The 16230-nt window shown below is 54.9% G+C and overlaps 1 protein-coding gene across 2 annotated transcripts; it reads left to right on the top strand.

Annotated features, from left to right (window-relative positions):
* Positions 1 to 427: 427 nt before the first annotated feature.
* On the top strand, positions 428 to 15952 carry REXO4 (REX4 homolog, 3'-5' exonuclease). Of its 2 annotated transcripts, none has more exons than XM_029063848.1 (9): positions 428 to 523; positions 3379 to 3641; positions 4773 to 5137; positions 6246 to 6398; positions 7245 to 7438; positions 10472 to 10560; positions 11754 to 11828; positions 13622 to 13696; positions 14920 to 15952. In XM_029063848.1, the coding sequence occupies exons 2-9, from the start codon at positions 3390 to 3392 to the stop codon at positions 15031 to 15033; spliced, it is 1317 nt and encodes a 438-aa protein (XP_028919681.1). In that variant the 5' UTR covers positions 428 to 523; positions 3379 to 3389; the 3' UTR covers positions 15034 to 15952. The 2 variants fall into 2 exon arrangements, with proteins under 2 accessions (XP_028919681.1, XP_028919679.1); XM_029063846.1 differs by having other exon boundaries at positions 3259 to 3641.
* Positions 15953 to 16230: the final 278 nt, after the last annotated feature.

The following is a 16230-nucleotide window of genomic DNA, read 5'->3' as shown; positions in this document are numbered from 1 at the left end:
ATTGAGCGCTTACTCTGTGCAGAGCACTGGACTAAGCGCTCGGGATGAACAAGTGGGCCACAGATAGAGACGGTCCCTGCCGTGGGACGGGCGCACGGTCTAATCGGGGGGAGACGGACAGACGAGAAAAATGGCGATAAATAGAGTCGAGGGGAAGAACATCTCGTAGAAACAATGGCGACTAAATAGAATCGAGGCGATGTACAAGACCTCTGACTCCGAAGCCCAGGCTCTTTCCACTGAGCCCCTCTGTTGCCCACTTGTCCGTTCCAAGCGCTCAGCACAGTGCTCTGCCCCTAGTCAGCGCTCAATACATACTATTGAATAAATGAACGAACGAACATCCCGCCCGGGGCCGGAACCTTTGTGGTGGGGAAGCGTTTGCGGGAGGGCTGGGTTGGATTGGGTTTCAGGAGGAGGAAGAGGAGGAGGCAGAGGAGGAAGAGGAGGCCCGGCCGAGGCCGGTCCTGCTCCTGCTGGGCCGGGGAGAGCAGCCGGAGGGATGTGGCGAGTTTAGGGGCAGGTAGGATTCCCCCCCCCCCCCCTCGATATTCATCCTGATCATCCCCGCCTCCATCTTCATCACAAATAACCCTCCTCTTTGAAAAGCGCTTCCTCGGTGCCAGGCACTCCACTAAGCGCTGGGCAGGCTACGATAATAATGTTGGTAGTTGTTAAGCGCCTACTAGGTGCCGAGCCCTGTTCTAAGCGCTGGGGGAGACACAGGGGAATCAGGATGGCCCACGTGGGGCTCACAGTCTTCATCCCCATTTTAATAATAATAATGATGTTGGTATCTGTTCAGCGCTTACTGTGGGCCGAGCCCTGTTCGAAGCGCTGGGGGAGACACAGGGGAATCAGGATGGCCCACGTGGGGCTCACAGTCTTCATCCCCATTTTACAGATGAGGTCACTGAGGCCCGGAGAAGTGACTCGACTCGCCCACAGTCACCGAGCTGACAATTGGCAGAGCTGGGATTCGAACTCATGACCTCTGACTCCAAAGCCCGGGCTCTTGCCACTGAGCCACGCCGCTTCTCGACCGAATCGAGCTGGGCTCGGGCCCTTGTCCCACGTGGGGGCTCGCAGTCTCCGGCCCCATTTTGCAGATGAGGGCACTGAGGCACTGAGGAGTGAAGTGTCTTAATACTAATGATGATGGTGATGGCATCCGTTAAGCGCTTACTATGTGCCAAGCGCCGTTCTGAGCGCTGGAGGGGATGCAGGGCGATCGGGTGGGCCCACGTGGGGCTCCCAATCTTCATCCCCGTTTTACAGATGAGGTCACTGAGGCCCCGAGAAGGGAAATGACTTTATAATAACGATGATGCGCTGGAGGGGATACAGGGTGATCCCGTTGTCCCACGTGGGGCTCCCAATCTTCATCCCCGTTTTGCAGATGAGGTCACTGAGGCCCCGAGAAGGGAAATGACTTTATAATAACGATGATGCGCTGGAGGGGATACAGGGTGATCCCGTTGTCCCACGTGGGGCTCCCAATCGTCATCCCCGTTTTACAGATGAGGTCACTGAGGCCCCGAGAAGGGAAATGACTTTATAATAACGATGATGCGCCGGAGGGGATACATGGTGAACGGGTTGTCCCACGTGGGGTCATCCCCATTTTACAGAAGAGGTCACTGAGGCCCCGAGAAGGGAAGTGACTTTATAATAATAATGACGGTGGCGTTTATTTAGCGCTTACTTTGTGCCAAGCACCGTTCTAAGCGCTGGGGGGGATACGTGGTGATCCGGTGGTCCCACGTGGGGCTCACAGTCTGCATCCCCATTTTAGAGAGAAGGTAACTGAGGCACCAAGGAGTGCAGTGACTTGCCCAAAGTCACCCAGCTGCTCAGGGGCGGAGCTGAGATTAGAACCCACGACCTCCGACTCCCAAACCCGGGCTCTTTCCACCAGGTCACGCTGCTTCTCACTACCCCGTGCTGATGTTAAGCGCTTACTATGTTCCAGGCACTGTACTAAGCGCTTGGGTGGATCCAAGCAGATCGGGTTGGACCCAGTCCCTGTCCCACGTGGGGCTCCCAGTCTCCATCCCCTGCCACTTGTCAGCTGTGTGACTGTGGGCAAGTCACTTAACTTCTCTGTGCCTCAGTGACCTCATCTGTAAAATGGGGATTAACTGTGAGCCTCACGTGGGACGACCCGATTACCCTGTAACTGTCCCAGTGCTTAGAACGGTGCTCTGCAAATAGTAAGCGCTTAACAGATACCAACGTTATTTTACAGATGAGGTCACTGAGGCACCGGGAAGTTAAGTGACTTGCCCAAAGTCACCCAGCTGACAAGCGCCCGAGCCCTTGTGACACTGGGATTGTGTCACGCTTTGACTCCCTTTTTTTTCCACGTGGTATTTGTTTAACATATATTTATTTATATCACTGTCCGCCCCCTCTAGACCGAGCTCGTTGTGGGCAGGGAATGTGTTTGTAATAATAATAATAATGTTGGTATTTGTTAAGCGCTTACTCTGTGCAGAGCACTGGTCTAAGCGCCGGGGTAGACACAGGGGAATCAGGTTGTCCCACGTGGGGCTCACGGTCTTAATCCCCATTTTACAGATGAGGTCACTGAGGCCCAGAGAAGTGAAGTGACTTGCCCACAGTCACACAGCGGACAAGTGGCAGAGCCGGGACTCGAACCCGTGACCTCTGACTCCAAAGCCCGGGCTCTTGCCACTGAGCCAGAGAGTTTGTTATTGTACTCTTCCAAGCGCTTGGTACAGTGCTTTGCACACAGTAAGTGCTCAATAAATACGGTTAATGATGATAACATGCCAGCCTCTCTCCCCTAAGCGCCGGGGTAGATACAATGCCCCACATGGCTCACAGTCTTAATTCCCCTTTTACAGATGAGATACTCGAGGCCCAGAAAATGAAGTGACTTGCCCGAGGTAACCCTACCCTCAGCCCCACAGCACTTAGGTACATATCCATGATTTATTTCTCTCAATGTCCGTCTCCCCCTCTTGACCGTAAGCTCGCTGTGGGCGGGAAACGTGTCTACCACCGTCATAGCGTACGCTCCCAAGCGCTTAGGACAGTGCTCTGCAGAGTGCTCGGTAAATTCGATCGAGCGATTGACCGGTTGATTTGGTATCCCCCCGGGTGATTAGCTCAGTGCTGTGCCCACAGTAAGCGTTTAACGGTCGTATCACTTATTATTATCCGTTGGTTGCCTGGGACAGAATCTTAGAAATTTGCAGACACAACTCAACCCTGGGGTCTCTTTCCCTGCAGTTCAAGGAGCAGTTTCCCCGCTGCGATTCAGGCGAGCTCAGCGAAGGGGCTCCGGGAAGAAAGGACGAGGAAAGGATGTCACACGGGACGGATCGTGGCTGAAATGCGCCTTCTTCATAGTTTTTCCCCAGATGCGGTTTCAGACCTCGGAAGACAGAATGGCTAAAGGGAAGGCGAAATCCCCCAAGCCTCCCACCGGCAACTCCGCGCCCAACCCGGAGCGGCTCAAAAAGTTGAACCGGAAGAAAAAGAAGAAAAAAATCTTCTGGAAAACGAAAGCTCGGGAAGGGGGCGAGAAGCAGAAAGGTAGCCACAAAGTCGACGTGGTGCGGCCCCCGAAAGCTCCGCAGGAATTTTCCCACAACTGGAAAGCGCTGCAAGAGGTAAGACGGAGAAGCGGCTTCTGGGGCCGGTGAACCCGCCCGCTCGGGACCCAGCTTTTGCGCCCGCCTTCGCCGTCCTCGGCGTAGGCACGGGAGAGCCGCTGACAGCGGCAGGCCGGCCTCGCGCTGACTGATGAAGAGCAAAAATGCTGGCCACCCGAAAGGATACCTAAGGCATGCAAGAGGCACATCCCCTCTAAGGGATCTTCCCTGACTAAGCCTGCCTTTCTTTTTCTCCCACTCCCTTCTGCATCACCCTGACTTGCACCCTTTATCCATCCCCCTTCCCAGCCCTAAAGCACTTCTGTACATCTCTGTAATTTATATTGATATCTGCCACCCCCTCTAGACTAAACTCCTCGTAACTGAGGCACAGAGGAAGGGAAGTGACTTGCCCAAGGTCACATAGCAGACACAGCAGAGTCAGGATCAGAGCCCAGGTCCTCTGAGTCCCAGGCCCGTACTCTTTCCACAAGGCCACGTTCCTTCTTTAGTACTTTAATCCGAGAAATAAAGCCTTTCGTGCCCCTCTCCCAGTTTCTTCTGCCCTGCCTTTCTTGGTGTTCATACACTGAGCCCGTTTAGATTGTGTGGGGCGATGGGAAGAGACAAAAGCTTCCCCTCCTAAATATTAACCACTTTTCTGCTTGAAAGACAAGATGATTTTCCGACCCTAGTTTTTTGTTTTTGCTTTTAAAAGACAGTAATTTGCTTTATTTGAATTTGTCACGTCAAACACTTATAAAACTAAAGTAACACTTCTGGGGGCCCCTCATATTACCTTGGGCTATCGCTTCTTATGTGTTTAGTCTGTGTCCTGCTAGAGGATTTGCTCAGTAAAAGTAAATAAATCATTTTAAGTTTCTGCCATTTTCCATCAAGCATTTGTTACCCTATTCGAGCACCATTAGCATCAACATGAAAAATCAGAAACTCTGAAATTATGAGCCGGAAACCAATGCTAGATGGTGCCTGTCTGCTAGGAAAGCTGATAGTTGTAGGGGTTTCTCTTTTTAAATGGGAAAGATTTGATGAGAGAAAGGGTTATGTGAAAATGTAATAGTAAAATAAATTTGTCAGTGTGATCGCCCTAACTCTTGAATGAAAATGCTGGATTTCTTTGGGTCTCAGCTCCTGAAACAAAAAACACCCGATCGGGAAAGTGGTCCAACCTCCCGGGCGGGGCCTAGGAAGCCACGCAAACCCAGCCCTCGGAACGGCAAGCCGGCTTCGTCTCAGAGAGGAATTGGTAGCCCGAGGCCAGCCGATCCTGCAGACCGGACAGGCGGGAAATCTGCCAAGGCAGCTGCTCCTTTGGAACCACCGAACGACAGGACGGCCGCCCTCGGTAAAAGCCCCGTCGGAGCAGCGGGAAATGGGAAGGAGACGAAGAGGAGAAAGAACGGCAGCATTCACCAGGAGCAGAGGGACATCAAACACAAGAAGAGGAAAGTAGAGACGAAGGCAGAGACCCCAGCCCCCCTCTCGTCCGCAGAGTGAGTGCGCTCCGGCCTTCTCGGCTCCTTTAGGTCTTTCCCATCGTGAGCGTTGGAGTCGGGGCAAATTGGGTGGCTTAAAACAGGGGGCCGAACCTCCCCCTTTCCTCCAGGTTAAGGGTTCTCGACCCATCATTTTGGTGCGGCCCCCAACGGAACGGGCAGAACTCCTAAGGGTTTCAGTGTGAAAATGTGAAGCCTCCTGTGGGTCAGCTTAAACCGTTTGTAACCTTCAGCCTTCACCTTAAAAAAGAGGCAGTCACGGAAATGTTGTGAGTCATAGCAGACTCATTCCTTGAGAATCGGTTCCGCAAACGATTTTCCTTGCTGCCTGGGCAGTTTACACAGCCAGAGGCTAAGCGGCAAGATGCGTTCTGGTGTCTGGGGCTCTGACGGGAATTTTAAAGACCTGATGAAGTCACGGTGGCGGTGGGCGAGCATTCATCCGTTGATCCGTGGAGAATGTGTATTCGAAGGAACTCCCGGGCGGGTTATCGTTGTGTGCCGTCTCTGCTCAAAAGGCCTTTTTTAAATGGTATTTATTAAGCGCTCACGGCGTATCAGACGCCGTACTGAGCGCTAGGGTAGACGCAAGCTAATCGGTTAGGACAGAATGTACGTCCCACGTGGGACTCACAATCTCGAGGGAATTGGAGCACGGGGAAATGAGGTGACTTGCCCAAGCAGACAGGTGGCGGAGTCAGGATTAGGACCCGGATCCTTCTGACCCCCAGGCCCGTGCTCTATCCGCTAGACCACACCGCCTGTCCTCGAGGGCAGAAGTCCTGTCTTCCAGCTCTTTGGTATCATACTGTCCCGCGTGCTTAGTTTAGTGCCGCGCATACAGTCGGTGTTCGGTAAACACCACTGATGGATCCAAAAGCGTGCGCGAGGTCCAGAATGGCAGAGACGCCGGGCGCGGGGGGCGAGTTGGAACTCAGGGTCTCGGCGGGCCTGGATGCCGAGTCAACCTTGCCCCGCTGCCCTCTTTGATCTCCGACTTGATGGGGGAGGGAACCGGTGAGCTTGAAGAACTGGAGATCACGGGGCGAAGGGGAAGAGCGTCTTGTTTTATGACGTTCCGTGTCCCGGTGGCCTTGCCTTTCAGTGCTGACATCTGGTTCGACGATGTGGATCCTGAGGATATCGAGGCTGCCGTAGGGCCGGAGGCTGCCAGGATAGCCCGGCAGAACCTGGGCCTTGAAGAGGACCAGGTACCGCAAGTAGAAAAGGTCCTGGTGAAGGAACAGGCCTTTGACGGGTAAGTTGTTGGCCGTGGCCTGGCTGAAAAGCGACAACGTGGCGGAGTGTGAAAAATAGAGGGTTGCTTCATGTGCCTAGTTAGTGGAGAAGCAGCGTGGCCTAGTGAATCGAGCCCGGGCCCGGCACTCAGAAGGACCTGGGTTCTAATTCTGGCCCTGCCACCTGTCCGCTGTGACCTTAGGCAAGTCACTTCACTTCTCCGATCCTCAGTTACCTCATGTATAAAATGGGGGTTAAGACCGTGAGCCCCACGTGGGACGGGGACTGTGTCCAACCCTATTCGGTTGTCTCTACGCCTTGCTTAGTACAGTGCCTGGCATATAGTAAGCGCTTAACAAATGCCACTATTATTATTTAGTGCCTGCTGAGCGAAATGGACTGCCTTTCTCTCCTTCCCAGGGTCAGAGATGAACCATCTCCTAGCCGCTCTCTGGCTGCAGAGAGATAACTGGATCGTGAGCCAGGAGCCCGGATCTGAGGGTCAGAGGGCCTCCGTTCTAATCCCGGCCCTGCCGCCTGCCTGCTGCGTGACCTTGGGCCAGTCACTTCTCTGAGGCCTCAGTTCCCTAAATGTGCAAAGCAAGGATTCAATACCTGTCCTCCCTCCTACTTAGGTGGCATGGCCCCATGTGGGACTTGACTATCTGTGTCTACTCTGACGCTTCTTACAGTACTCGGCACACAGTTAGCGCTCAAGAAATGCCGCAGCGCCTGGAGGCGCATCGCGCTGGAAACCCGTGCAGCAGGGTCGTCGCAAGCAGCGCCTGGGCCGAGAGCCCCGGCCGGAGGCGGAGACCCGGCCAGCCGACGAAGGTTTTAACCCGGGCCTTCTGTTTCCCGTCAGGCTGACGCGAGCCGTAGCCATGGACTGCGAGATGGTGGGGGTCGGGGCGCAGGGAGAAGAGAGCGTCCTCGCCCGCGTGTCCATCGTGAACCAGTTCGGGAAGTGCGTGTACGACAAGTTCGTCAAGCCGACGGAGAAGGTGACCGACTACAGGACGACGGTCAGCGGGATCCGCCCGGAAGACGTCCGGAACGGTAGGCGGCCCCCGCCCGGTCTCCCTCGTGGAGACCGAGAGAAACACCGGGGAGGCGGCCCGCTGCCGGCCGTGTCCGCGTGGGTCCGGGTGGACGGGAGAGAGCACAGAGAGTCGCCTTATCACCCGCGGTCACCTGCCGCGAACCACCCTCCCAGGTTTCTCCACTGCCACTGGTGCCTTGGGCCAGAGTGATCCCTCTCCCCACCGCCCCCCGACCCCGCCTTTAGAGGGTCACCGTCACACCCACCTCGGGGGAACGGCCGTGGAAGGAGGACGGGGCCGAGAGCCGGGAGACTTGGGTTCTAATCCCAGCTCCGCCACTAGTACGGATGGGCGGTCCCCGGCGAGTCGCTAAAGGAAAACGTGAGGGATTTAGAGGGAAATACCCGGGACGTAGGCACAGCTCCAGACACGAGGACGGACGTCGAGGAGGGGACGTCGCGCGCACACGTTCCTCCCAATACCCTGCTGCCGTCGTCAAGAGACCGAACGGGGCCGAACCCCCGTTTACGTGCCGACGTGACCGGGGTTACGGGTTTGGTGGAGGGGTGAAAGAGTAAGAAGCGGTAGGAGCAGGGGCGTTCCTTCCGCTGGATTTCTAAAAACGGAGAAGACCGTGGGATCCGGTTCTGGCCCGCTGGAGTGGGCTGGGCCCAGGGGGCTTTTCCCCCTCCGCCACCCTTTCTCCCCTCCAGTTAAGCCATACCCACCTAGATCATCAGGATCAGTAGGTCCCAGTAGCCTGCGACCGGGCCCTGGGTTCGAATCCTGGCTCCTCCACTCGTCTGCGCTATAACTGGGGCAAGTCACTTTGCTCCTCTGGGCCTATTTCCTCACCTGTAAAAAGGGAGTACGATACCCGTTCACCTTCCCTCCAGATTCTGAGCCCTGTGTAGCCCAGGGATCGTGTCTGATCCGATCCTCTCCCAGCCACCCCAACACTTGAGTACAGTGCTTGGCACCTAGTAAGTGCTTAACGAGCACCATTTAACCTCTCTGTACCTCAGGCTCTTCATCTGTAAATCGGGGATTAAATATCTGGTCTCCCTCCTCCGTAGACTACCAGTCCCATGTGGGTCAGGGACTGTGTCCATCCTGATGATCTACCCCAGTGCTTAGGTCAGTGCTTGGCACATAGCAAGCGCTTAACAAATATAAGCTCTTAAATACCACTATTATTATCATTATCATAGAGCTTCGAACTCAGAGATTTGGAACATGCAGTAGAAGCAGAATAATAATGATGGTATCTGTTAAGCGCTTACCCTGTGCACAGCACCTTTCTAAGCACTGGGGTAGATACGGAGTCATCGGGGTGTCCCACGTAGGGCTCACAGGCTTCATCCCTATTTTACAGATGAGGGAACCTAGGCCCCGGAGAGGTTAAGTGACTTGCCCAGAGTCACAAGGCCGACAAGTGGCAGAAGCGGGATTAGAAACCACGACCTCTGAATCCCAAGCCCAGGCTCTTTCCACTAGGCCACGCCGCTTCTCCAGGTGGAAGATGTGGTTCCCGCTCTCAAAGTGTATAATTTAACGGAGGAAGCAGGTAAAGACTGCAAACATACAGTAAGAGCAAAAGTAGAAAGGAAAGATGTCATTGATTAAAGACAAAAGTAGATACAGTCTGCCTACGTAAATGGAGCAGATCAGGTGGGTGATGTCGTGACGTGCCCGGGGAAGCCGAAAGTAGACGAGAGGGTCTTCCGGAGGAGGCGACCTTTTAGGAGGGCTTTGAAGGTGGGGTGAGATATGATTTGAGAGGGAAAGGGTGTACGTAATAGGTTGGAGACGGAACAGGTGAGTGCGAGGTAGGAGGTTGGCGCCGGAGGAGCAGAGAGCGTGAGCTGGGGTTTAGCAAGCAAAAAGAGCAGAAAAGTAAGGAGGCGGCCGGCGAAGACCCTAAAATCCAAAGGCCGGGAGTGCGTGTTGGCTGCCGAGAGCAGCGTGTGGCCCCCGTGGGGTTTTGAGGAGGGAGATGCCGAGTTCCGAACAGCTCTTTAGAAAGGTGATCTGGAAGCTGAATAGGAGATCCGGCAATCTATCGATGGTATTTACTGAGCATTTCCTGCGTGCAGTCCGCTGAATTTAGTGCTTGGGAGAGGACAGTTCAACGGAGTCGGTAGACACGATCCCTGCCCGTGATGAGAAGCGCCTGGCCCAGTGGAAAGGGCACGGGCTTGGGAGTCGGGACCTGGGTTCTGATCCTCACTCTGCCAGTTTCTACGTGTCTTTGGGCAAGTTGCTTAATTTCTCTGGGGCTCAGTTTACCCGTTTTCCCTCCTTCTTAGACTGTGAACCCCATATGGGGCGGGGACTGTCCCACTAATTAACTTGTTTCTACCCTAGTGCATAGAACAGTGTTTGATACATTGTAAATGCTTAACAGATACCATTTAAAAAAAAAAAAAATGACTCGGAGAGGGGAGTCCTTACCCAGCCCCTTGTATGTAAAACTGGTGTTCATCTAAACGAGTCTCTCTCCCGTGGGACAAGGCAGGCAAGGACCTCCTTCTAGAGCTCAAGCTGCCCAGTCAGACGATTGTGGGAGACTACAAACTGCTAGAATCCAAGCACGAGATGGCTCACCCCTTCCTCCCTCCACCCGCCTCGGTCATTCATTCATTCATTCAATAGTTGAGCGCTTACTATGTGTAGAGCACTGTACCAAGCGCTTGGGATGTACAGTTTGGCAACAGATAGAGACAATCCCCGCCCAGGGAGCGGGGGTCTTCTTGGGGGACCCGGTGGCCTCTGCAAAAGTTATTCCAGAGTGCCCGTGGCGGGGGCTGATGGCCCTGTCACAAATGGCCACCGTCCGGGACTCACCTGCGTCCGCCGCTTGGACCTTCTCCTTCCCCGGGACTCTCCGTCCCGCTGTTGGTGAGAAGCGAGGCTTTGAAGGAAGCCCGGTTGCCGTAGGGTCTCCCCGTCAGCCACGTAGACATCTCCCCGGCAGGCCCGCGGCATTCCCGCCGTCTTCCCCGGCCCGTCGCCCCCATCTCTCTCAGAGCTCCGTTTGGGTTTCCAGGAGAAGACTACCGGGTTGTTCAGCAGGAGGTGGCTAATCTGCTGAAGGGACGGATCCTAGTCGGGCACGCCCTGCATAACGACCTGAAGGTACGTGACTGGAGAAAACCTCTCTTTTCATACTGGCTTTCTTATCGTGACTCTTGTCCAAGCGCTCTGGGAAGGGTCACAGGCTAGGCCCCGGGGAACGGTCCCAGGACCTCCAGTCAGGCGCGGGTACTCGGCCCCAGGGAGCTCCCAGGCACATGGGGAAAGTAATAATAATAATATTTGTAGTATTGTTAAGCGCTTATTATGTGCCAGGCACTGTTTATTGTAGTGCTGTGCGTGCAGTAAGCACTCAATAAATGATTGATTGATTGGGAAGCAGGGGGAGTGGTGGACCGGTGGCTAAGTTCAGGGTAGAGCTGGTCGTCTGGAGCATGGGGCTGTGGCCCTCAGCTTGACAGGCTGCTCTGTTTCCTGCCGGGGAAAGAAGGGCCGTGTCGGGTATTTGCCAGGCAGGAGCCCTCCAGACCCCGGCCCGATGTCTTCTCTACGGGAGACCTCTCCAGGACATGCCTGGCCCCTGGTTCGGCTCCACTGAGCTTGGGGGCAACCCAGGGAAACCCAGCCAGTTGATGGATTTGGTCCCTCTGAGGGGGTCCAAACCAGACCTGTCGGGGTAGTCAGACTATTCGGGACAGGGCGGGCCATCACCGGCAGGGACGAGAGGTTTCCGAAGCTGGGGGATCTGCAAGACATTCCATGTTACGCATAGCTCATCTGGCTTCCCGCTCCTTCATTCAGTCTTATTTATTGAGCGCTTACTGTGTGCTGAGCGCTGCACTAAGTGCTTGGAAAGTACAATTCGGCAACAAAGAGAGACGATCCCTACCCAACAACAGGCTCACAGTCTAGAAGCTCCTTTAAGGGTGTCTCCGACAGCGGAGTTTGGCCTACTCTGATTTAGGATTTCTCTGTCGTAATAATAATAATAATGGCGTTAAGCGCTTTTAATACGCCAGGCCGTGTACTAAGCACTGGGGTAGACACAAGCAAATCGGGTTGGACACGGTTCCCGTCCCACATGGGGCTCCCATTATTAATCCCCGTTTTACCAATGAGGAAACTGAGGCACAGAGAAGTGAAGTGACTTGGCCAAGATCGCAGCAGACAGGTGGAGGAGCCGGGATTAGAACCCAGGTCCCCCCGACTCCCAGGCCAGTGCTCTATCCACTAGTCCACGTGGCTTCTCCAGAGAGAACCGCATGGGAGCCCTTCGTCTACTACTTCTCTTCCAGATACTACTTCTCGATCATCCGAAGAAGAAGATCCGGGACACCCAGAAATATAAACCTTTCAAGAAAGAGGTCAAGGTAACAAATCGCCCGGGGTGGGGCAGAAAGAAACCGGACCGAATGCGCCGAGCCGATTTATTACCAGTACGCTCGGCAAGGTGGTCGAGGTCCCGCTGGAGCAGATTGGTCGACTTTGGGTCCAGAGAGGAGAGTGGATCTCGGAGATGAAGTAGAGCGATGGTGGTGCTTCACGTCACGGCACGTGACCGAGGGCTCGCTCTTACCTTGTGGTCCTCGGAGCGTCCACGCTGTCCGCAGAGCGTTGGGATCGGCGCACCAACTTAGAAACACACTCCGCAGGTCGGCCTCAGCTCAAGACTGAGGGTAACTATTTCCCCTTTCAATCGATCAGTGGTATTTATTGAACGCTTAGTATGTGCGGAGCACTGTACTAAGCACTTGGGGAAGTACAATACAATAGAATCGTGCTCGGCCCACACGGTAAGCGCTCGGTAAATACGATCGAATGACTCGAATTAGACACGTCCCCTATAAGCTTATAGTCTAGAGGGGGAGACGGTCATTAATACGAATAAACGAGTACTTTATAATATATGTAATTTAATATATAATTTTGAGGGGAAGGGGTGATTGGAAAAAATCAGCCAAGATTACTTTTCTGCTTTGTGTCTTACAAACTCCCCAGTGCACCATCCTTCTAGAGAATATTGTAAATTTTTTGTTGGCGGTGGTGCAAAGTAATCAAGGAGGCAGGCGTCGCCGTGTAGCTATTGGTTGTCCTTTGTACTCGAAGAAGACACCGCTGACAGTGTATTTTTTTTTTACGGTATTTGTTAAGCGCTTAACTATGTGCCAGGCACTGTACTAAGCCCTGGGGTAAATACAAGCTAATCAGATTGGATATGGCTCCGCCGCTTGTCCGCTGTGTGACTTTGGGCAAGTCACTTCACTTCCCTGTGCCTCACTTACCTCATCTGTAAAATGGGGATTAAGACTGTGAGCCCCCACGTGGACAACCTGATTACCTTGTACCGCCCCCCCCAGCGCTTAGAACAGTGCTTGGCACATAGTAAGCGCTTAACAGATGCCATCATTATTATTATTATATAGTCCGTGACCCACGTGGGGCTCACAGTCGTAATTCCCATTCTGCAGATGGGAGAATTGAGGCTCGGAGAAGTGAAGTGACTTGCCCAAGGTCGCTCAGCAGACAAGTGGCGGAGCTGGGATTAGAACCCGGGTCCTTCTGACTCCCAGGCCTGCGCGCTCCATCCACTAGGCCCTGCTGCTTCTCAATTCATCTGTGGGTCCTTTTGTATGAAAAGACCAGTTCACGCCCCACGCGGGGATCCCATTCTCCATTTTACAGATGAGGCGACTGAGGCCCAGAGAAGCGAAGCGATTCGCCTAAGGTCACCCAGCAGACAAGGTGGCAGGGCGGGGATTAGAACCCAGGTCCTTCTCCCTCCCAGACCCATGTCCTCTCCCCAAGGCCACGCTCTTGCTTCCCTGTCTTACAAAGTTTCCACCTGACGATTGCTGCTCCAACGCACGAATGAGCTGCTCCGGGCCGCGCTTCAGTCACTTGCACCCTGAGCCCCGTGGGGAGTTCTAAGGGCCTAGTGAAGGGTGAATTGATCCCCGGGAAGGAGTCTGTGATTTGGTTCTGTGTTCTTCACGCAACAGTTCAGCGAAGCGACGTTTAAGACCACCCCCTCGGCCCCCTCCTCGCTGTCCGTTTCGGACGGGCTTTCCGGATGGGCTTCGGCGGGACGGGCGGGAGGGCCGTTCGGGGACGTTCCGGGGAGGGGCCGGAACCGCGAGATGTTTCTTTCCCTCTTCCTCTGCAGAGCGGGAGGCCGTCCCTGAAACTGCTGTGCGAGAAACTCCTCGGCGTGAAGGTGCAGAAGGCCGAGCACTGTTCGGTAGGGGAGCTCCCCAGCGGTCGCGGGCCCCGGGATGTTGTGTAAAACCATCCCCTGGCTCGACCGAGCAAGGGTTTTGAGCACCAAACTCGTTGCTTGGGTTCTCGGCCCAGCTCGGCCACTCGTCTGCCGTGTGACCTCGGCCGAGTCATTTCCATTCCCTGGGCCTCGGTTACCTCGTCTGGAAGACGGGGACTAAGGCGCTGTGAGCCCCGCGTGGGACAGGGACTGTGTCCAACCCGACTTGCTCGTATTCAGCCTGGCGCTTAGTACGGTGCCCGGCACGTAGTGAGCGCTTAACAGATAAGATCATTATTATTATCGTTATCAGAGAAGCAGCGTGGCTTAGTGGAGATAGATCATGGGCCTGGGAGTCAGAAGGACCTGGGTTCTAATCCCGGCTTCGCCCTTTGTCTGCGGAGCAAATCGCGGCACTTCTCTGGGCTTTAGTTACCTCCGCTGTAAAAGGGGGTGCGAACCGTGACGCCCGCGTGGGACAGGGACTGCGTCCGACTCAGTTTGCTCCTGTAATAATAATGTTGGTATTTGTTAAGCGCTTACTATGTGCAGAGCACTGTTCTAAGCGCTGGGGTAGACACAGGGGAATCAGATTGTCCCACGTGAGGTTCACCGTCTTCATCCCCCTTTTCCAGATGAGGGAACTGAGGCCCAGAGAAGTGACTTGGCCACAGTCCCACAGCTGACAAGTGGCGGAGCCGGGATTCGAACCCATGACCTCTGACTCCCAAGCCCGGGCTCTTTCCACTGAGCCACGCCGCTTCCCATATCCACCCCAGCGCTCACTACAGAGCCTGGCGCATAGTAAGCGCTTAGCAAATACCGTTATTACAGCTCAAGGGGAGAGGGCGCGGGGTATCGTGCGGGCCGACGTTCTCCACGGCCGAGCGACCCCGTGTACGCGGTGGCGGCTTTAAGAGAGCCGCGCCCGGCGGGGGCGTAGAGCGTCCCGCCGACCCGAGGCCCGGCCTGGGTCCCCCGCGGAGTTCTGGGGGGGCTGGGGAGAGCCCCCGACGGGAACCGGGACCGTGGCTCTCTCGAGCCCTGCCCGGGGTCAAGGGAGTGGTTTCGACGTGCTCACCCTGGCCTCAGTCGGTGGGATCTATGGAGCGCCTACTGCGTGCACCACCGCTTGAGAGAGGACAGTGGAAGGACCTCGGTGGCCTCGGGCCTTCTCCTTAACCTCCGATCCTTGCGTCTTCCAGGTTCAGGACGCTCAAGCCGCAATGAGGCTGTACACCATGGTGAAAAGACAATGGGAGACCGCCGTCCAAAACCGGTATAAAGTGGGGAAAAGAGCCAACGGTTGGAAAACGTAACCAACCTTCCCCCATCGCTCCCCGCCCCTCTCCCCTTCCGGCTCTCTCCTCTCCGCACCGGCAGACACCTTCCGCAGAGCCACCTGGAACTCCCCGGCCACCTTTTCTTTTTCTCTCCGCTCTTCACTGTGTTCCTTCGCCAACTGAGCGGGCCTGGCGGCTCCCGGGAGACTCTGACCTCCGGTAATCCAGGTCGGGCTCTACTCCTCCGGAGAGGGGCAGCGAGGAGGAGCTCTGCGGGGTCACCGTTGGCCATCGTCCCCCGGGAAGCGCCCCTTCGGGCCCGGGGTCTTTTGTCCTCGGTTCTCCTGAGACCAGCCTCGACCGAGTCTCCGTCCAGGAGCCCGGTAGAGAGCCAAACTAAGTTTAGCTTGAGGGAAAAGAACCTGGGCTGGTAACTCCATCTGATGATGATGGTTTTAACCGCTGGCTCGGATGCAGGATTATCCACTAGACTGTAAACGCGTGATGGAACGCGTCTGCTAATTCTGTTGTACTATCCCGAGCGCTTAGTACAGTACGACGGAGTTGGTAGACCCCTCGGCCCTCAGAGAGCTTACAGTCTAGGGGGAGAGACACAGATTAATATAGTTTACAGATGTGGGGCCGAGGTGGGTGAATATCAAGTAGGCGGGGACCCCGTCTACCAGCTCTGTCGTACTCTCCCGAGTGCTTAGTACGGTGTTCGCGCAGTAAGCGCTCAGTGAATCCCATCGATGATCCTCTTGCCAACAGGACTGAGGCAGAAACGGGGGGTCCGTAATCTGAGGGAGACTCGGCTACATTGACGACGTGTGGGTTCCCGAAATGATTCCAAGTGAGGAAAGTCAAGGGTGCGGTAGAAAAAATGTATAACTCCTCTGGGATGGATTCTGTACAATAAATGTGCTCCTACTTTGGGGTGGAAGCTTCTTGTGAATCTTTCTAATCTGTCTTTGTTCAGGACACTCTAAAGTGTGTCTGGACTCAGGGAGAGCCAGGTGATGAAATGCATAACTTTTCCCCAGGGAGTCCTCTGCTCCAAACCTTGATCGAGCAGTGGCGTTTACACGGTGACTAAACTGAACTGACCGCCTCTTCCTGGACCTTCATAAATAATGTAATAGAAAGTCGGACAATAATCTAACTGTAATCCGTAATCGTGGCTCAGTGGATAGAGCACGGGCCCGGGGACTCAGAAGGACCTGGGGTTTCATC

Source organism: Ornithorhynchus anatinus, chromosome 4 (genome assembly GCF_004115215.2).
Source record: "Ornithorhynchus anatinus isolate Pmale09 chromosome 4, mOrnAna1.pri.v4, whole genome shotgun sequence".
Classification (NCBI taxonomy): Eukaryota; Metazoa; Chordata; class Mammalia; order Monotremata; family Ornithorhynchidae; genus Ornithorhynchus; species Ornithorhynchus anatinus.
The sequence above is the reverse complement of the archived record's forward strand: the minus strand, read 5'-3'. Positions and strand labels throughout refer to the sequence as shown.

Coding starts and splice junctions, on each gene's coding strand:
- REXO4 (XM_029063848.1), top strand. CDS start 3,390: ATGCGGTTTCAGACCTCGGAAGACAGAATGGCTAAAGGGAAGGCGAAA. Junction 7,439..10,471: donor CCCGGAAGACGTCCGGAACG/GTAGGCGGCCCC, acceptor TTGGGTTTCCAG/GAGAAGACTACCGGGTTGTT. Junction 13,697..14,919: donor AGAAGGCCGAGCACTGTTCG/GTAGGGGAGCTC, acceptor TGCGTCTTCCAG/GTTCAGGACGCTCAAGCCGC.